This window comes from Ornithorhynchus anatinus, chromosome 3 (assembly GCF_004115215.2).
Source record: "Ornithorhynchus anatinus isolate Pmale09 chromosome 3, mOrnAna1.pri.v4, whole genome shotgun sequence".
In the NCBI taxonomy this organism is placed as follows: Eukaryota; Metazoa; Chordata; class Mammalia; order Monotremata; family Ornithorhynchidae; genus Ornithorhynchus; species Ornithorhynchus anatinus.
This window is the reverse complement of record NC_041730.1, coordinates 34,424,630-34,446,078: the sequence shown is the minus strand read 5'-3', so window position 1 is coordinate 34,446,078 and position 21,449 is coordinate 34,424,630. Positions and strand designations below refer to the sequence as shown.

At 41.6% G+C, this 21,449-nt stretch overlaps 1 protein-coding gene across 3 annotated transcripts in view; it reads right to left on the bottom strand.

Annotated features, from left to right (window-relative positions):
- The window catches only part of NAV2 (neuron navigator 2), a 355,390-nt gene that overhangs the window by 193,440 nt on the left and 140,501 nt on the right, over positions 1 to 21,449 (bottom strand). For 2 of the 3 annotated variants that reach the window (XM_001505596.5, XM_029059807.2), the window contains exon 6: positions 13,375 to 13,559. In XM_001505596.5, coding sequence (XP_001505646.2) covers positions 13,375 to 13,559 — 185 coding nt within the window. Of the gene's footprint in view, positions 1 to 13,374; positions 13,560 to 20,825; positions 20,895 to 21,449 lie in introns of all 3 variants that reach the window. The other variant, XM_007658581.3, reaches the window with a different exon arrangement.

Here is a 21,449-nt window from a genome sequence, read left to right as displayed (position 1 = left end):
CTCTGTTGGAGCCCCAGACTGAGCAACTGCAGATTGAAGGAAAGAATTTTCATCACAGCCCAACATCACTACACATTTGAGGCAGATTACTTTCTCAAATATTCTCCGGACAGTGCTGTGGCCTCAAAGAACCTCAATTAAGTTGGGATTTTTAATTTAATAAACATTTCTATTACCTTTGAGTAAATGCATTCTCAAATGTTTAGTACAGTGCTCGGTGCATGATTGATATGTGTTCTCATTTACTGTAGGTTACTGCTTCCCCGGGTAGCTGGCAGGTTTTCTGTTTCTCGACGTTGGAACTTTAACTTCTGAGGGATAGGCTTATTTTTTTTTTTGGTATTCTGCATATTTTTGTCATGTCTCCTATTGAATTGTAAGTCTTGACAGAATAGACTACAGTGCTCTATTTCCTTTATACCTTGTTAATATGACCTTATAGCTAGCTGGCATTTCTATAAATATAGGCATCATCTTATGTCTGAACAAGCATGATACCTAAAATCCAGAGATATCGCATGCACATCTGGGATGCTGACATCCCAGGGTCCCTATATCCCTTAAGAAATTATGTCCAATCACTTCCAGAAAATCAATTCCCTTCCTGCCCCCTTGCCTTCCTTTACATCCCAGGCTGCTCTTTTCTGAGCAGTTTTTCTCCCTCTAGACTCCTAACTGTCCCTCCCCAATCTGTCCATCCGACCTGCCTTTTTTTTTTTTTAAATCAGTGATGGAGACTGTTATTTAAGATGTTCTGATAAACACTCTTTACTCCTAGCTCCTGCCCATTTACAGCAGCAGTCCACTCCATTGAAATGGAGGCACGGTTAATCTCACAGTCTCTGGAGGTGATGAAGAAGGGAAAGAAGTGAGGAAGTCAGGCATTGCACTAAGGGAACTAGAGCTTCAGAGATGCACAAGGGCCAAGTGGGGTTAAGCAGGGACCAGGTGGTAACTGCAGAGTCCATGGAGCCTGGACAGAAGGGCACAGAGAGCAAAACCAGACAGAAAACCGCAAGACAGCCATGATCTGATCACTGAGAGGGGCTCCCTAATAGCTGGGTAAGAGCTGCCAGGAAGACAGGGATGAGTGGGGCATAGAACTGGACAACATGGAGTTAGAAATAGGTCATCAGAAAAGTCCCAAGAAATAATGGAGGGGAGTAGGGTTGCGGCAAGGGATCTACATTGAACTTTTTTTTTTTTATCACTGCAGGTTTTCCTCATCATGTCTGCTTCCATGTCAGGGTGAAGAAACAAATTACATTGTAGTCTGGGGAAAATACATCCCACAGTATTATGTTCACAATGTACTCATATTTGAGGAACATATTATGAGTTTTGGGGTGTGTCTGCACTTAGATTCTCACAAAGGAAACTATGTGGGTAGTTTGTCTTTGAAGGTGATACTTTGATTAGGGAGACCTTCTCTAGAAAAGACAGATATCTGTGTGCACAAAAGATATTTCCTTGCTTTGCCAAGGCATCTACCACAAATGTAGCCTTCTTGATATCCTATTCTTCATTCAACCTCCAGTCAAGGACAGCAACCCCTCTCTTGATTGTTCCCTGACTTGCTGATCTGTCTATAGTGGTAGTTCCCAACTGTCTTCTACAGCAGCTATACTGCTTGAGATTGAATTTCACAAAATCAGTTCCATGACTAGTTGCTTAGTATCTTGCTAGGGTCCATTCTCCTCACATATCCAGACCAGTGAAGCTGATTTGCATTGTCTCAAGCTGATGGGTTAGCATTGCTGGGACTCATAAAGTGGTAAAAGTGCACTTAGGAAAAATAGAAATCTGAAGTTGGAAGACCAGTATCCTCATTTACTGGATTTAAACCAAACCTCTCCAGAAAATAGCAAACACTTTGCTAATTTAGCCTCAGCATAATCCACCTCTGTAAACACCTCCAGAATGGGCTGTGACCCTTAGAGAGAGACTGGAAAGTGAAGGGTTAGCCAAGGAGATGATGAGGACCAACCCGTACAGTGGTGATGTAGTATCTATGCAGACCAGAAAGAACTCCTGCTTGAGGAGATGCATCCACAGAGCCATTTGCTACATTTAAGAGTCAAGCCTCCATGGGACTGTTTCTCTAGCTAGAGAAGTTGATCTGAGTGACTCACTAATGAAAGGGAGTGCTAACGTTATCTGGCTCTGGCTCAGTTTTGGTGGACCTTGCACCTGATAATAACAAGGCAGTTGATGTTGAAACTCACCTCTGATCACAGCTATGAGATTTCAGAAGAAAAACAAAAGCAATCCAGGAAAGCTTCAGTGGATAATGCCAGCTGTAACAACTTTTCAATGGGTCATTTGATCAGATGTGGTTTCATTGGTTTGACAGTTTGGAGGTGCCTGCTGATGCCAGCCCGGAAGATAAAGGCAGCAGGAGAAAGTGAGCTATAGAAAGTGAGCTATAGAAATGAACTATTGAAAATGACCAAAGTTGCTCAGGTGATGGAGATGGAAAAAGAACCACAAAACAACCATAAATTAGGCTGAGGGAAAAACGAATTTAAAAAAAAATCCAAAATTCAATCTAAATGAAAATTGATTTTTACTTCCTTGATCAAAGCTCTCTACCAAACAAACCCTCTACCAACTACCCTGGGCTCTATCCATGAAACACTTCACTGGGAAGGGACATAGTTCAGACTTTTACTAAATTTCCTACTATAGTAAACTTAATTCTCCCAATGTTTAGCTTGGAGGAAATACTTTTAATTTTTCTTTCTCCATTGTAGTAGGTAATTAATGAAAATGGTCCTTCAAAGAGGAATTTGGCAGTTAAACATTTAACCTTGAAACTCCTCTCTGCTTTGTTGAATGACAGTGGTAAATTACAGAGATAAATCTAATTCCCACATTAACCAAAGAGCAGTGGATAAGTGAATGAATATAAATCATGCCATGGGACACATTCATTTTGTGGGAACTCTTTTATTAGTTACAGTCACTCTTCTTTGATACTTTGAGATTAATGTCTGCCTTCATATTATGTCTGTATCCCCCCCACAGACTGTAAGCTTGTTCTGGGCAGGGAACAAGCCTGCTAATTATGTTGTGTAGAATATTGCTCTGCACATAGTAAGTGCTCAACAAATGCTATTATTTCATTTTAGTTTGTATTTGTAAATTGCCCTTACAGCAAATTTTTGTCTGAACAGATATAAACATTAGATGTTATAGGCAAAGAGTTAATTTGCACAGGTAGTAGGATCTCCAGTCCTCAGCAAAATGTATAGTTTGCACTGGGGCCTGGTGGTTTATTTATTTATTCCCTGCTCTGTCACTAGCCTCTGGATCCTTGATTCCAAATACCATAACTGGTGAGACTACCGCATTTCATATCCCCTCACAAGGTCATGGAAAAAATAACTTTCATTAAGATTCTTAGTAGAAATATGAAGAAAAAAGATGGTTCAAACTCCGTGCTAAAATTATTTTTTCAATTAACACTGTACAAGAAATGAAAATAGTGAAGATCTACGCAATCCATCATTTTGACTCTTTTAGCATATCGTGAAGTCATTTTGTAGTATCTTTCATTACCAGAAACATCTGCTGGTCAACTATGAGCCAAATTCTGACCCCAGGGGCCAGCAGGCAGTACCCAAGAAAGGAGCCAGATACACTGAGTAGAAGAGTTGCTTCCAACCACAAGCCTTTGGCCGCCTGTTCCAACTCACAAAGACACAGATGGTGAGAGGTTTCACTGACAGCTTCCTTGCCGGACGACATGTCCACAGTGCAAAGAGGGTACAGCTCGGGTCACGTGATCCGAAAATATTTCACATCTAGAAGGGTGGGTAGCTATAGTCCCCTGATTCAGATCTAACATTTCTGAACAATTCTCATGTTCCAGCCTGGGCTAAGAAGGTCAGCTCTGAACAACAGTATGAAGCAGGTAGAGCCAACTCTCCACAGCCAAACCCCCTCACCACAGGAGCCCTTATGCCAGCTGCATCAGGGAAGCCAGGAAGAACCTCAACTCTTTCCCAGCAGGTCCACGGATGTTCTTTGGAGACTCACCACCATGCTGGCAACCCAAGACACTGCACTTCTGGCATGTGATAGAAAGTTTTGCTGGTATTTCATTTATTTATTCCATTTCACAGAAATAAAAACACAGTCCTCCTTAAATCCTGTCAAAGTTTGAAGAACAACGTGCCATGCCTGAAAACCAAAGTCCTCTATGGTATCTCTTATAATTTTTTATTTAGTCTACTCCTGAGCAATGACACTGCTCTAATTGATACTGGGAATTAATTGAAAGGACACTGACCATAGGGTTTGGAACCTAAACTATTTTAACCTTTTTAATAAGGAACAGATTTTTTCGTGTATTTTTTCAAATTTCTCATTGTGTTGGAAAAGTAGTTTAATTTTTCCATGGCATTTGCTGCCCTCTGGAGGACATCCAATATAGCATATACATCTTTACTACAATACATTCAACTTGCCTTCAGATTTCCAAGATAAAGCTCATATTCATACATGTGCGTCTGTGTGGTTTCTGATGCTACTGATGCCATAACTAACAATTCTTTCCTCCCAGTGTGCACACAAACATTGTTCTCTGCTACACTGTTCCATCTGCTACTCTAAGGGCTTGGGGCCTCTTTTATTTCTATCTCTTGGGGTAACACTTTTCAGGGACTCTGTTCTGAGGAGCTATCAAATTTCATTAGTCAATTAAATCATTTTTTGAGCTTTTTCTCTGTGCTGAGCACTCTGCCAAGTGCTTGGGAGAGTCCAGAGAGTTAAAAGATGTAATCCTAATCCTGGAGGAGTTTACAATCTAATGGGTTGGTTGTAAAGCTTATCTTCCTTATCCTTTCTCCCAGCTGACTTAAATTGTGCCAATTCACCAAACAGTAGTATTTACTGAGTTTCTAATTTATGGACATAACTGTAAGGAGAGAACAATACAATTAGGAGATGTGTTTTCTGCCCTCAAGGACGATCCCACATTTTGCTTCATTATGATGCTGGGCCTTCTTTCCTCCTTATTTATGGTTCTTCCACTTATAGCTCAAACTGTGGCTGTATGGGTTTCTTCATTCTCCTTATGTATTTCCACCCAAGGGGAGGATATAATAAGCATTGCTTTGAGGCTGGTGGATGATTGAGATCTAGTACAGCACTGAATATAATTCTCACTTGATATTAAGTTTGGCACTTAATTGATGCGATGGAACGGCTTGAAATTCTGAATGCAGTATCTGAGATAAGTACAGGTCTTCCAGCCAAAGAGATAATAATAATAATGTTGGTATTTGGTAAGTGCTTATTATGTACAGATCACTGTTCTAAGTGCTGGCGTAATCAGGTTGTCCCAAGTGAGGCTCACAGTCTTAATCCCCATTTTACAGATGAGGTAACTGAGCCACAAAGAAGTTAAGTGACTTGCCCACAGTCACACAACTGACAAGCGGCAGAGCCGGCATTCGAATCCATGACCTCTGACTCCCAAGCCCGTGCTCTTTCCACTGAGCCACGCTGCTTGATGACTAGGCACTAACATTGCTTTATAGACCGTTCAAGATATCTGAAGCTTGATCTATTCTGTCAACACAGTATGCCAATCCAAAAGAGGTCCAACTTTTTGAAGAATTTTCTTTTCACCTATTTTCTATCCTTGAATTATTGGACAATGTGTTCCCTAGGCAGAGTACGATGACAGCATCAGCACTTAGAACAGTGCTTCACACACAGTAAGTGCTTAATGAATATCATCATTTTTATTATTATTTGGTTCTTGGGTCAAGGGAGAAATTGCTTTTATTTCAAGCATGGTTTGTCACTGTAGGCTGGTCCATAACCCTAGCCTTTTTTAGGCTCCCTGAATCCACAGTGCTTTGCTGATTCTCAGAAGAAGGCCGTTAATCATCTGGATGGTGACAAGTATGTGTCTGCGTAGTATGCAACTGTCATCAGCACCTTGGAGTTTCTAGGTGACTGATACTCTTTCAAAACTGAAACAGTTAGATGCTTCTGAGTAACCTTAATCCCACCTCCTCACCGTCCCTCAGTCTCGCCTATCCCGCCGTCGACCCCTGGGTCACGTCCTCCCGTGGTCCTGGAACGCCCTCCCTCCTCACCTCCGCCAAACTGATTCTCTTTCCCTCTTCAAAACCCTACTTAAAACTCACCTCCTCCAAGAGGCATTCCCAGACTGAGCTCCTCTTCTCCCTCTACTCCCTCTGCCATCCCCCCTTTACCTCTCCGCAGCTTAACCCTCTTTTTCCCCTTTTCCCTCTGCTCCTCCACCTCTCCCTTCCCATCCCCACAGCACTGTACTCGTCTGCTCAACTGTACATATTTTTGTTACCCTATTTATTTTGTTAATGAATTGTACATCGCCTTGATTCTATTTAGTTGCCATTGTTTTTACGAGATGTTCTTCCCCTTGACTCTATTTATTGCCATTGTTCTTGTCTGGCCGTCTCCCCCGATTAGACTGTAAGCCCGTCAAACGGCTGGGACTGTCTCTATCTGTTGCCGACTTGTTCATCCCAAGCGCTTAGTACAGTGCTCTGCACATAGTAAGCGCTCAATAAATACTATTGAATGAATGAAAAGCTAAATTCTGTTGAAAGTTGACCAAGTTCATCTCTGCTGATCAATGTCAAAAGCTTTTCTATGGTTCTAAACCAAAGTAAGTTTAAAGAAGCACAACCTGGACAAGATGATTCAGTTCCAGTGTTAGAATACATTATAAAAAAATGAACAAAATACTGCATGCCCCAACTCTTTTTACTCTACTTTCAGGATGTCTAGGGGGTGGACTCCAGGACCACAATTTTCAGGTAGAGCACATAACCCACTAGACTGAACGATCCTTTGAGGGCAAGGATAAGGAATGCTACTGTAGAGAATGTTATAGAGAGAAAGAAAGGGAATAGGACCATAAAGAACAGTGAGTGTTTCGTTACTCCATATTAAGGAAATAGTCATTTTTCAGAAAAAATATTATTTCATATTTTCCTGACAAGCTTTCACATTCAGCTAAAAAAAATGGATTTACAGTAAATTATACTTTCTATATTCAATCTATCATCGTTTTCTAAGATGTAAAAAGTTTTAAAACATGTCACTCATTCCCCCAAATTCCACATAAGGAAAGGATACTAGCTGGCCTGAAGTGAATGAATTATATTTTTGTAATATTCTGCTTTTTTCTCAACCTTTAAAGTCTATTTCACACTATGCTCGATGAGCTTACCTTTGGTCACAGTGCTATCCAAATTCTATAAATCAAGATACAAACTTGAGGGAATACGGTCTCCAGCATTACAATGAAATGTTCTGTGGACCATTATGTTACTCTGTTATACCAGACTCTTTCTTTGCAAATACAATATGAAGTTAAAGAGCATAAAAGCTACAGTTGTTATGATAGAAATGGTCTCTGGGGGGCACCAGAGTTTGCCTTTCTTCAGTCTTTCCAACTTTTTTTTGTCTTGTTATAGAAATGTTAACCTTTTCTTATTACTTTTGAAATTTCAGAAAAAAAATACTGTGAACCCTACTTCTGACTGAAGTAGACAACAGGAAAAAATGAAGAGTCCTCTCCTCCCCTATTTCTATTTTCTCTCATGAGCAAGCAAAGAGGAGCAAGATGATTCATCGTCCCTAGATGCCATTTGCTAAACAACCACTAAATGCTCAAAATTGAACCAATTACTAGAAAGTGACCCACTTTATATGTCTCAAGATGAGCTTTTTATCACTAAATGATTTCCAATCCCACAGGCTGAGTTACTGACTTTGATTCAACAAAGGGAGGCTCACACAGTTCTTCTCTCACTTTTGTATACCAAAAGACTCAAAGCAGATAAAATGCAAGCATATATAAATGGAAAAGTTTTTGTGAAAGATGGCTGCTCTAAAATCAGAAGAAGGTAGTGACTTTGATAGAAATTTCATTATTCGTTCTATAAAATACCTAGGTATTATAATGTTTATAAGCCCAATAGAAGCTATTACAAAAGTACTCTACCCTGGGAAATAGAAGCTCAGACACAGCACTGATACAGTGCCTTAACACTGTTTTCAGGTACTTGAATTAAGCCATTTCACTGAGGAGAGGCCTTGAGATCTGTGGGCTTGGAACAACCATACATTTAAATAGTTTTGTTCTTCCCAAACCATAAAACTTTGAATATTCACTAAAATGCCAAATGTCTAGAAACAATGACTAACCTAAAGAAGAAAAATTATTTCAGAAAATGCCACTCAATTGAACATCTGTTGTTAATGTTCAGTTGTACTCAACTGTGGGCTAAATGGCTTCCACAAATCCACAACACTGAAGCATCTTCTTCTCCAAATTTATATAAAATGATGCGGGAAAATAAGTTTAAATTATGTGGGTTTGACACTTTTCACATAAAATATGACAGCCTTGGTAAATTGCATGATATACTACCTAAAGTCTGTCATGCATCAAGTGGTCATTTTCCATTTCTATTATCCCACTAATCATTCATCTTCTAATTAATGCTTTCTATAAATGCTCTCTCTATGACATTCAAACTTATGGCAGCCAAAGCCAGGTTTTTACACATTCTAAAAAAAAAAAGTAGATTTTGAAACCCCAATTTCATGCATTGACTTGGAACTGTCACACCACAAATCCACCTATTTGAAAAGTGCACTTATTGACTCACATTTTCAGACAGAGGTGATGATTGAAGGGTAAAATGTTATCGGTTTAAAATAGCACAGGGATTTGGCTCTACTCCCCAGTGCAAACGAGGCCAAGGGAATAGCTTCCCAAGACAATTCAAGTTTATAGACTCTGTGAGCTGTTTGTGCCACAGCCAATCTCTATACTAGAACAGAGTGTCAGTATCAATAGTACTTATTGAACACTCAATAATCAGAGCTTGAAAGTGAGACCGCATGGCAGCAAAATTTTAGAAAAACAAGCTCTCTAACACCCAGCCTTCTTTCTACATAGTCTCTTGAGCCTTGCAAATCATTTGAGTTCTCTAGTTGCTTTAGTGAAGCAAGATATATTAGATGATGAAATATAAACAATCATTCCACAGAAATGGTGGTCTATAAAAGTTGGACTGTTCCTATTATATTCCCAGTTTGTCCCAGATAGCGTAATTTCTAGACAGAATTGCTCCTTTAACTTTACAACTCTGTTAAACACAGGAAGTGAGCTCAGGTCTCACTAAGCCCGTCAAACGGCAGGGACTGTCTCTATCTGTTGCCGACTTGTTCATTCCAAGCGCTTAGTACAGTGCTCTGCACATAGTAAGCGCTCAATAAATACTATTGAATGAATACCTAGTCCAGTTGCTTGAACCATATTGTGACAAATTTATAGAGATTTTAATCAAAAACTCAGTGGCCCCATAGCCCTTGTGTTACTCAAGGAAGGAAACTATGGTGGAGGTTGTAAAACCCTATTTTCTAACAACATGAATTTCTATTCTCGCTTCAATAAAAGGCGACTGTGATCAAAGATAATGGTGTTGATGGAATAAGCCTAGAAGAGAAAACTGGTATCAATGCCAGAGCAACAAATCATCAGAAGAGAGAATATGTGGCAGAGGAAGGAAGAAAAAATTCAAATTAAAAAAACACACCAAACAACACTACTCTTCCCTCTTTTAAAAGCTTCAGCATTGTAGGTGAAAAGGTACTCCACATAGACAAAGACAATAGGACAGGTTCTAGATCAACAGCTTAATCACAAGCTGTTTCATGGGCAGAGGTATCCTTGGGCTCCACAGAGTCACTTCGTCTAGTCAGCTTTCTCATTTTAAGTGGCAGATCATAATTAAATCCAATCTGAACTCTTACAGGCACACAAGCTTATTTAAAATATTAAGTTTAATGGAGTTGGAGTTCACAAATTTCTAATTCATTGGTGGCCCAAGCTCCTTCAAGGGCAAGAATCATGACTACATTGTCTACTATACTCTCCCAAGTGCTTAGTACACTGCTCTGTACACAGTTAGTGATCAATAAGTACCACTGATTGATTACTCAACCTAGTGTTGAGTAAGCATTAGGCCCAGAAGCCACCACATTTATGGATTCCCAGAAAAGATTTCTGCAGAGTGAACTGTGTGACCATGGGCAAGTCAGTTCAGTTCTCTTGTGCTTAGGTTCCCTCATCTGTCAAATGAGGATTAAGACTGTGAGCCTCGTGTGGGACAAGGACTGTATCCAACCTGATTAACTTGTATCTATTGCAGCTCTTATAACACTGCCTGGCACATAGTAAACAATTAACAAATATTATTAAAAAAAGAGAAGCCCTGGCTCCCAGAGGGAATTCTTGATAGTGTTCATGGACATTTTATTCAAGCATCATTGTTGGTGGGAAGTTTCAAACTGAGTTGTCAGTAACTTGAGTATGCATAACTAAAACGAGCCATTATTAAAATTTTAGTCATGTGATGCACAGATTTTACCAATTTACAAAAATTTTATTGGCTTCTTCCAATTCAAATTACACATTCTCTTTCCTCCTTATGCTGTTGTTTACTGTATCAAGAGAACAAAGGATATGCCCAAAGTTAAGCATCATCAGAATGAACATAAACTCTTACAAAAATCAAGTCATAGAAAAAAAGATTTTGCCTAGTGGAAAGAGCACAGGCCTAGAGTTAGAGGACCTGGGTTCTGGTTCTAGTTCTGCCACTTGCCTGCTTTGTGACCTTGGGCAAATCGTCTAACTTCTCTGCATTTCAGTTTCCTCATCTGTAAACTATTCATTCAATAGTATTTACTGAGCGCTTACTATGTGCAGAGCACTGTACTAAGCACTTGGAATGAACAAGTCTGCAACAGATAGAGACAGTCCCTGCCGTTTGACGGGCTTACAGTCTAATCGGGGGAGACGGACAGACGAACAATGGCAATGAATAGAGTCAAGGGGAAGAACATCTTGTAAAACAATGGCAACTAAATAGAATCAAGGCGATGTACATTTCATTAACAAAATAAATAGGGTAATGAAAATATATACAGTTGAGCGGGCGAGTACAGTGCTGAGGGGATGGGAAGGGAGAGGGGGAGGAGCAGAGGGAAATGGGGGGGGGAAGAGGGTTAAGCTGCGAAGAGGTGAAGGGAGTTGGTAGAGGGAGTAGAGGGAGAAGAGGAGCTCAGTCTGGGAAGGCCTCTTGGAGGAGGTGAGTTTTAAGTAGGGTTTTGAAGAGGGGAAGAGAATCAGTTTGGCGGAGGTGAGGAGGGAGGGCATTCCAGGACCGCGGGAGGACGTAGCCCAGGGGTCGCGTATCCCAGCCCATGGTGGGATAGGCGAGACCGAGGGACGGTGAGGAGGTGGGCAGCAGAGGAGGGGAGTGTGCGGGGTGGGCAGTAGAAAGAGAGAAGGGAGGAGAGGTAGGAAGGGGCAAAGTGATGTAGAGCCTTGAAGCCTAGAGTGAGGAGTTTTTTTTTGGAGCGGAGGTTGATAGGCAACCACTGGAGTTGTTTAAGAAGGGGAGTGACATGCCCAAATTGTTTCTGCAGGAAGATGAGCCGGGAAGCTGAGTGAAGAATAGACTGGAGCGGGGCGAGAGAGGAGGAAGGGAGATCAGAGAGAAGGCTGACACAGTAGTCTACCCGGGATATAATGAGAGCCCGTACCAGTAAGGTAGCCATTTGGGTGGAGAGGAAAGGGCGGATCTTGGCGATATTGTAAAGGTGAAACCGGCAGGTCTTGATAACAGAGAGGATGTGTGGGGTGAACGAGAGAGACGAGTCAAGGATGACACCGAGATTGCGGGCCTGAGAGATGGGAAGGATGGTCGTGCCATCCACGGTGATAGGGAAGTCTGGGAGAGGACTGGGTTTGGGAGGGAAGATGAGGAGCTCAGTCTTGCTCATGTTGAGTTTTAGGTGGCGGGCCGACATCCAGGTGGAGACATCCTGGAGGGAGGAGGAGATGCGAGCCTGAAGGGAGGGGGAGAGGACAGGGGTGGAGATGTAGATCTGCGTGTCATCTGCGTAGAGATGGTAGTCAAAGCCGTGAGAGCGAATGAGTTCACCAAGGGAGTGAGTGTAAATGGAGAACCGAAGAGGGACAAGAACTGGTCCTTGAGGAACTCCAACAGTTAAAGGATGGGAGGGGGAGGAGGCGCCAGCGAAGGAGACCGAGAATGACCGGCCAGAGAGGTAAGAGGAGAACCAGGAGAGGACAGAGTCCGTGAAGCCAAGGTGAGATAAGGTATGGAGGAGGAGGGGATGGTCGACAGTGTCAAAGGCAGCAGAGAGGTCAAGGAGGATCAGAATGGAGTAGGAGCCATTGGATTTGGCAAGAAGGAGGTCATGGGTGACCTTAGAGAGAGCAGTCTCGGTAGAGTGGAGGGGACGGAAGCCAGATTGGAGGGGGTCCAGGAGAGGATGGGAGTTAAGGAATTCTAAGCAGCGATTGTAGATGATTCGTTCTAAGATTTTGGAAAGGAAGGGTAGTAGGGAGATAGGGCGATAACTGGAGGGGGAAGTGGGGTCGAGAGCGGGTTTTTTTAGGATGGGGGAGATGTGGGCATGTTTGAAGGCAGAGGGGAAGGAGCCATTGGAGATTGAGTGGTTAAAAATAGAAGTTAAGGAAGGGAGGAGGGCAGGGGCGATGGTTTTAATAAGGTGAGAGGGAATGGGGTCCGAGGTGCAGGTGGAGGGGGTGGCACTTGCGAGGAGGGAGGAGATCTCCTCTGAGGATACTGCAGGGAAGAATGGGAAAGTAGGGGAGAGGGTTGGTGGGGGGGAGGGGAGAGGCGGAGGGGTGACTTTGGGGAGCTCAGAGGGATTCAACACTCATTTTGTCTCCTTAGACTGTGAGCTCCAGGTGGGCCAGGGGCTGTGTTGACTTGATTATCTTATATCTTCCCCAGGGCTTAACAAAAGCCACTATTAAGATGATGATGATGATTATAAAAGAGGTTTTTTTAAACTCACCCATCTTTGAATGAGCTTTTCAATTAAGGACCAAGAACACTCAGTTCAGATTTACATCTTTACTGCACATGCAACATGTACATATCAACCCTTCATTTAAGAAACAAAGGATACATAGCCACCCATCATATAACGGCAGCCTTGTGAAAGCATCTTCACCACAGCTATGTCTCAGACACATCATCATTCCAGGGATATAGGAATATGTTGATACAGAGCGCTTGCCCCGCCAGGTGCTATTTTAGGGGGATGAAGAAGGCAACCCTAAATTGTTCACTCAGCTGTATTTGAATGCCCAGGTACTGCTCTGACATAGTACCTTCTGACAGGGAAAAATGAATACATGTCACCAGATCAAAGTGCCAGAATAGAGACACCAGACAATTAAAAAATGGGAAAGTTAGGAAAATGGAAAAAATTATGCAAAGAGTTACCTACCTTTCTCATAGCTGTTGGAGGATGGTGGCGGCGGTGGTGGTGGTGGAGGTGGTGTTGGGGAGGTGACGGGTTTTGATTTATCATAGTTGTTAAAGCTCTGACTGCGCCGGTTGTTAGTGCTAATGGACCCACGAGTTTTGGCTTCACTGCCTGCAGCGGATACCCTCGCGGTAGGACCTGGGAGTCTGCAATGAAAACCAAGAGACAGGAACCTGGGTCAGGGGAGAAAACCATACCCAAGGAGAGGAATCCAAGGAACTGCCACAAGCCCAGGGCTAAAGAAGGTTTAAAAGAAATAGTTTAACCACCACAAAGATATGGGAGCTCAGACACGTACAACACTGAAGGTTAAACCGGCTTTATGTAAAGGGAGAGGACGAGCTTGAAACAGGAAAGGCTCTGGGCTTTCTGATGTAAACCAGTTAAAGCCAAGAAACCATTTCCATTTTCTTGGGCTTGGACACTAACAATGAACAAGCCAAGCCAAGCTGTTTTAACTCACCTGAATCGGTTTGCTAAAAAGGCTCTGAGGCTTTAAAATTTCTTACCGGTCCAGCATTGGCTATTAAAAGAACTGCTTACCACACTCAACAGTGCACAAATAAGAATTTATATTCTTTAGCAACATAATCACTAAACATAAAACAGAATCCAAAATATCCTAAATGCAAGCCAGTGGATCAGGTCTAAACAATAGAGACAGGTACATTCTCTCAGAACCTAACTACCCTATCGTCAAATGTGGTCATCCTTGAGTTCATCTTATCTAAATAGTTTCTGGCTAAATGTGTCCTAACACTTTCCAGAATTCATGAAGTAAGAGATGTGATTCATGCTCATTTTGGAAATCCCGTCAGAAGTCCTCTCTATTTCTTCACCTCCAATTTTGAGCAAGTCCTTCCATTCGACTCTGACAGGAAAAGCTTTGGGTAATTTCAGATAAAGAGATGCTTAAATAGACATTGATTATGGAAAAAAAAATACTTCTTTCCATAAAATGCCTAATCAGCTGTTTATATGCTGGCTGAATGGCAGATTTAATTAAACCATGTGATAATTCTGAATTTTAAACTAGTGAAGCAAGCAGACCTCTCTTTACATGCAAATCCTTAAGTACCAGTCAAAGATGACTGGAGTCTGGAAGCACTTCTATATATGCAAGCAATCTCTTTAAAACTCTTCTTGCTGGCAGAGCAAGAAAGATAACTTATGCTGTAAATACAGAACATGAGATGGTGTGAGGGTACCATAAAAATTTCTATTGCTAGGAATTTGGAGTAACTCCATTACTCATGGCTTCAAGAGCCATTAGTGAGGGGAGAGAAGGATAACAGCTCTTTTCCTAATAAATGGCAAAAAACCTTGCAATCAGCTCTTTCCATCTCAAATCTTGTTTATACTCTTTTTTGGTTTCCTTCAGCTCTTTTGAAGAGGTCAATTGCGCTGTCAAGGCAGATTTCAAAGATGGTGCAATTGAGGCCACCATTCAGGAACTTGACCTTTCAGGCACAGCTTGGAAAACAAACTTTGCCTTTTGGAAAACTGCACCACATTTCTATCCTTATTCTGGGACAGGATTTAACATCACACTGTCCACTTTCTGTCACATCTATGGTCATAAACTCTTAGCACCCAATGCCAAATAGTTAAAATCTGATTGAGGCACCAGTCCAGTCTCTGCAACTTCTGACTTGTGGGCCCATCTGGTCAGGCTGGTTTCACATATTTGGCAATTCATGACCATATATGTGACTGAAAATGGATTATAGACTTGCTCAAAAATGATGTCACTGGAACAGCATGTAGCTGTGAGGTGCACTTTACAGCTTTTCCACTAAAAGGAGAATTCCCAAAGAGTTGAGGACCTAAAGATGCAGTAAAGAGGGCACTTTTAAAAATATTATAAAGAATTATTTCCAGAATTATTTGGCTACTAAAGGGGGAAGACCTAGAGCAAGAAAGAAGCAGGGAGACTCTTGGATCCTCAAGACTTTGGCATAACTGAAATCAGTTTATTTTACAGAAAGCATACTGGTGGGGTAGTTAGGCATGGAACTAAGCAAAGAAGACTGGCTCAAAATCCCAGGGGCAGGGTTGAATTATTCTCTACAACTCCCAAGTGTTTAGTACAGTCAGTGTTCTGTACACAGGAAGGGCTCAATATATATCACTAATTGACTAAGGGCTGAGCCCAGGGCATCCTGCCTCAGTTGCCTCTCCTGGCCCCTTGGGGTCTAGCGTGCTTATCCTGTTAGCCTCTCCTCAGCTTCAACTCTCACTCTTGAAGCAGTGTGACCTAGTGGAAAGAGCAAAGGACTGGGAATCAGAGAGCTAGACTCATCCCAACTCCATAACTTGCCTCCTGTGTAACCTTAGGAAAGACACTTAAATGCTCTCTACCTCAGTTTCCTAATCTGTAAACTGGGTTCAAAGTGTTACCCCTTCCCCTTAAACTGTGAGTCCCTGTGTGGGCAGGGACTTTATCAGATTGTATTGTATCTAGTCCAGCACTAAGGATAGCGGCCCACTAATGCTTAACATCTCAATTATTGTTGTTGTTATTACTTCTATTGTTCCAGGACTGAAGTTAGAATTAAGTAGGGAAGGGCACGTGCACCCTACCGGAAGCTTAATAAGGGGAAGGTACAATTTTCTCTGGAAGGCATGGGGATAATACAATGTAACCCTCTGATCAATGTTTGATTTGTACTGGGGCTTCTTGGGAGTCAACCCAGATCCCTCTGGAATAGGAAATTGAGTTACAAATGGAAAAATGAAATTTGGACTTGAGATTTGTAAAACAAATGCTTTATGCAGAAAATCAATTGTACATCAGTTTAGAACTATAATAGTAGGCTAATCTTCAGTTACTAGCTAAGTGAACTAGTAGTATTGCTACTGGTGAAAACAACAAGATCACTGCTAAACATGGAGCCATTTTACATTTAAAATATAAACTAACAGAATTGCTTGCTCACAGGCATCCCTTATTTCAAAGTAAGCCCTGACCTTAACCCAACAATCCCATCACTTCGATCCAGCATTGCCCAGAGAGGGTTGGTTGCCAGACTTGGGTATGGGATAAGGTTTGTTTTGAGAGCAAACAAATTGAAGGAACTCTCCCTAGGGAGAAAAGCTAGTATTCCTTTTCTTTTGTTTTCTTTGTGGTGCCAGAAACTCCATTTGTTAGGTTTAGTAGCACTGTGGGATGTATACTCTTAATTGTTTTGGTGGAATGAAGGATATTTTGTTTCTCTGTCTCCAATGCTTTATTACTCCCAGCCATTCCAGGAACTGTAGATTCAAGGAGATGTTGGGGTGAGCTGAATAAAAAAGGCATAGAATCTTGCAGCAGTATGAACTCTGCAATATGGACCCTTAGCTTCCGTGTTGAATTACCTTTGTAGTTATTAGTAACTTTCCTATGTGAAGTAGGGCAATTCTAAAAAAAAAGGCCTATGGTAGTGGTATGTATAGACTACCTCCTGGATGCAATAGATGACTAAGTGCTTGGGACAGTACAAAAACAGAAACATGAGAAACGTTTTCTTACCAAAACGATCTGACATTCTAATGGGGGAGACCCACTCGATCCCTTGCGGGGAGGAGAATAGCCTGCTGACTTGGGAGGTTTTCCTTCGGTGTGGGAAAATCTGAACAGGTAACCCCAACAACAGTTGAAAACACATTTAGTTACCCTTTTCCTTAGGGAAAGAGAGGAAGAAGTGTGAAAAAAGGAAATGAATTTTATGTTTTGATAGCCCAGGGTAGTTTGGATGACATGATTTTAAAGAGAACCTGATGTTAAGATGATTTATTGGCTTGTTAAAGCTGACAGAAAAACTAGAGAGGCAACAGTGCCTAGGGGAAAGAGCATGGGCTGGGCATCAGAGGATCAGGTCTATAATCTGAGATCTGCCACTTGTCTGCTTTAGGACCCCAAGCAAATCACTTAACTTCCCTGTGCCCTAGTTTCCTACCAATGAAGAGAAAATACTCTACCTTCTCCTTACATTTAGAGTCCTATGGGAGGCTTCGGAATGTCTGTTCTTATTCTTTTGAATCTACCCCTGCTTTTAGCATGGTTCATGACACATGATTCATAATGCCATTTATATATATATATGTAAATGTATATATACATATATATAAAATACAAAAACATATGAAATGTATGTTGCCTTGTGATACAAGGGAAGTGGTGAAACAAAAGAATAAAAACGACCATCTGCTAATCCACTGTTTTCTTTGTACTGCACATAGCTGAAAACAGAAGACTGTCAAACTATTATCCACAGCATGCAACCTGTAAGAGCTCCCTGAGTTCTCCCGTGCCGTACGTGCTGGTAAGAGAGGCAATTTCTACACCAGCTTCACTTCAAAGATCAAGAGAGGAGAAAGAAAGCAGGGGGAGTAGCAGCTTGCATGCACATGCTTGGAAGCTCAAAGGCAGTCGGAGCAGAAGAGCCGTTTTGAAAACAAAGTCGTTAAATTGAAAATTCCATGTTACCACAGCATCTGTCACTTAGTATCACAGCTTTTGAGGGCCACATTCTCGACCCCACCCCACCAAGTTAGGTCTCAAAAGTGCTCACTGAAAAGCAATGCCAGTGGTAACTCTAGGGGATATTCTGCTGTTGTACATGATCCATATCACTAGGGAACAAGCTCAGGGAACACTCAAGGCTTCTGAAGACATCATGAAGGATATGGAAGAGACATAACTAACGGAGGGATCAGGAAGGGGAGCTCAAGACAAAGAAATAACTTCATGCAAAACCATCCTTTTCATGCTTTTCCTCAGAAGTACCAAGGTCTTCTCAGAGTTCCAGAATTCAAAGGGACAGAGTTAACCCTTTAACTCTAGGGGACAGTGCTCTAAGGTGTACTCCTAGCTCCTTAGAGATCTTCCAGCATCTCACCATTCATTCATTCAATCATATTTATTGAGTGCTTACTGTGTGCAGAGCATTGTACAATGTGCTTGCAATGTACAGTTCGGCAAAAGATAGAGACAATCCCTGATCAACAATGGGCTCACAGTCTATAAGGGGGAGACACCACCCATCTTTCTTTTAAAACTTCACTTATAGTTTCCTTCCCTTGGGGGGAAGAGGGCAGGAATGGCCAGAAGAAAGAAATATCTCCTTAGAGTGCTCAATACAAGCACCTGTAATAATAATAATAATAATGTTGGTATTTGTTAAGCGCTTACTATGTGCAGAGCACTGTTCTAAGCGCTGGGATAGATACAGAGTAATCAGGTTGTCCCACGTGAGGCTCACAGTTAATCCCCATTTTAAAGATGAGGTAACTGAGACACAGAGACGTTAAGTGATTTGCCTACAGTCACACAGCTGACAAGTGGCAGAGCCGGGAGTCAAACCCATGACCTCTGACTCCGAAGCCCAGGTTCTTTCCACTGAGCCATGCTGCTTCCCCGACAATGCTCTCTATATATGCACTCCATAAATACCATTGCCTTTGCATCAGGCACAGGTCTGCTGACTTCCTGGCCTATGATGTCTTTGTTTGTGGAGTTGAGTATGGCTGTAGAAAATTATTTCCCTTTTCTTTCCTCTTCCTCCACATTTTTTTTATTACTTCCACACCTTTACTTTATTCTAATCCCTTTTTAATTCTGGGTGGTGGTAGTGCTTACGACACCAAAAATATCTCGGAAGATCCTCTTTGCCAATAAAATGTATGTTTCCTCACAATGAAAAGGGTGGCCCCAGCCTCTAAGCTCTCAGAAGAATGAAAGGGAAATTTAGACCTTCCCCCTGTTCTTCCACCTGGAGCCTGTTCAGGTGCTCCTTTTCTTGGATATCACTGACCCTAGGTTTCATTGACTTGACTGTAGCAGAGCCCCGACTTGGAGGAGAGAATAACAAGGCCTTTCTCCTGAGCGGGAAGATACAGAGAAGAGGCAAAAATCTGTGTGAAACAGGGGGTAGGGAGAAGAAACTTAGATGAAAGTTAATTGGGAAACCTTCTTTCTATTCTTTTTTTAAAAATGTGTTGTTGCTTCCCTTTTTCTTTTTTTAACAAAAAAGGACATTTTCATAGAAAATGAATGTAAATACTAATGAGAAAATGTTCATGTGCTAAGTGCCAATACTCTGTAAGCTCCTCTAGAGCAGGAACTGTATCCTAAGTTTTAATGTCAGTTCTAATCAGAAGTATTTATTGACTGAGAACTTACCATGTGCAGAGCACTGTACTAAGCTCCTTTTATGGCATTTTTAAGTCCTTGCTATGTATTACACTAAGTGCTAGGGCAGATACGAGATAATCAAGTTGGACACCGTACATGTCCTACATCGGGCTCAAAGTCTTAATTCCCATTTTACAGCTGAGGTAACTGAGGCTCAGAGAAGTGAGGTGACAGCCAAGTTCACATAGAAGACAAGTGGAGATGCCAGTATTACAACCCAGGTCCTTCTGACCCCCAGGCCTGTGTTCTATTCACTAGGACAGGCTGATTCTCAGTGCTTACATTGAGCATTCTAAAGGGAAATTTCTTATTTTTTGCCTTTCCTGCCCTCTTGCTCCAAGGGAAGGAGACTAGTAAGTGAAGTCTTAAAACAAATTTAGGTGACTAAGTACCAAATACAGCACTCTCTACAATCTTTACCCCTGAATGACTGAATCAAGGGACACTCACAGTATGTCACAGTGGTCACTCTGAAACAATTGTTCAGCCGATGAGGGTTGTACCAAAATGGCAAGCCTTAAAGAACCAGTCAGAGCCATAACAATACCTCGAAGGCTGCTAATGGCTAAGATTATGATGATGAATTCCAAAGGCATTAATAATGATTATATGGGTATTTCCAGACCACTTTGTGAGGTCCTTTCAGGACTTAATGTGCAAATTCATTTTCAAAGAGAAAAAAATATTCTCAACTGCAGAACACCTGGCACAGAAACAAGACATCCATCCCCTCTGCCGCTGGGCCTCAGCTGACAATACTCAATCTATGCTCCAATTTTTTAATTGTAAAGAGAAAACCAGCCTTATGGCAGCATTTTCAACAATGTGAAAGAAATGTTTAGCACACACAGCACACTTCCATGAGGAGGGAGTTGCGGAGGACTGTGGAAAGGGAAGGGAGCAGCATGGGACAAACACAATATGAAGAACCACCAAAGAACAAAGACCTTAATAATGCCATTGATTTGGGCTCTATTGTATGAGGCCAAGCCCAAAGCCCAAATTAAATCCAATAAACCTTTGGGCCCCCAATCCTTTTTAAAGCCCTTCCCCACCCCCACCTCCTTGACTACCTCCATTCCAACTGCAAGGCAATCTTTGATTGCCAACCACCATGCGTTCTTTGTTATTTTGAAACCCCAGACATGCAACAAGGGAGAAAACCACAAGTTTTGCAGTGAGGGTAGAGGATGAGTTTTTATTTCATGCTTGCAGAAGAGGAAGAAGCGCTAACCTAGAAGTCTTTTTCTGACTGAGTGTGAACCGGATGATTTTGCTTTGAGATGAGTCCCTGGATGATGCACTGTACAACAGGAAAGAAAAAAGCGGAAGATATGAGTGAATGGAGAAAAGCCATTTTGAAAAACAAAAAAAAGCAAAAAACCAACACTCAATGGACAAGATACTGGATTATTGAATAGATTCACCTCCTCGGCCTCATCCCAACCCCTACTTCCCCAAGCTCCTTTTGAAATTCAGACAGCTTCTTTTTGGGATGAGCCTTCCTCAAGTTTAGGAATTTCCATTATACGGGAATTGATATTCACTAACCCAATGTACAGAACAGCTTATCTCTGGTTTTCAGGCAATTCCCAATCTCCAGTTTTATCTTCTCCCACCCTCAGTTATTTTAAATTAACAAGAAATACAATGCTAAGTGATAACTGAAAACACCAGATTTCAGTCAAATACACTAACAATGTAGCCTTCTATAAAATTTATAGATTAGACGTTTTGCATTCTTTTTTTATTCTGCTACTCAGAGTGTGTTTCCAATTAATAAACCATTGTGGTGACACGAAAAAATGACTACAAATGTTTTAAGACTTCACTGTTGCTATTAATTTTCACTCCTTGG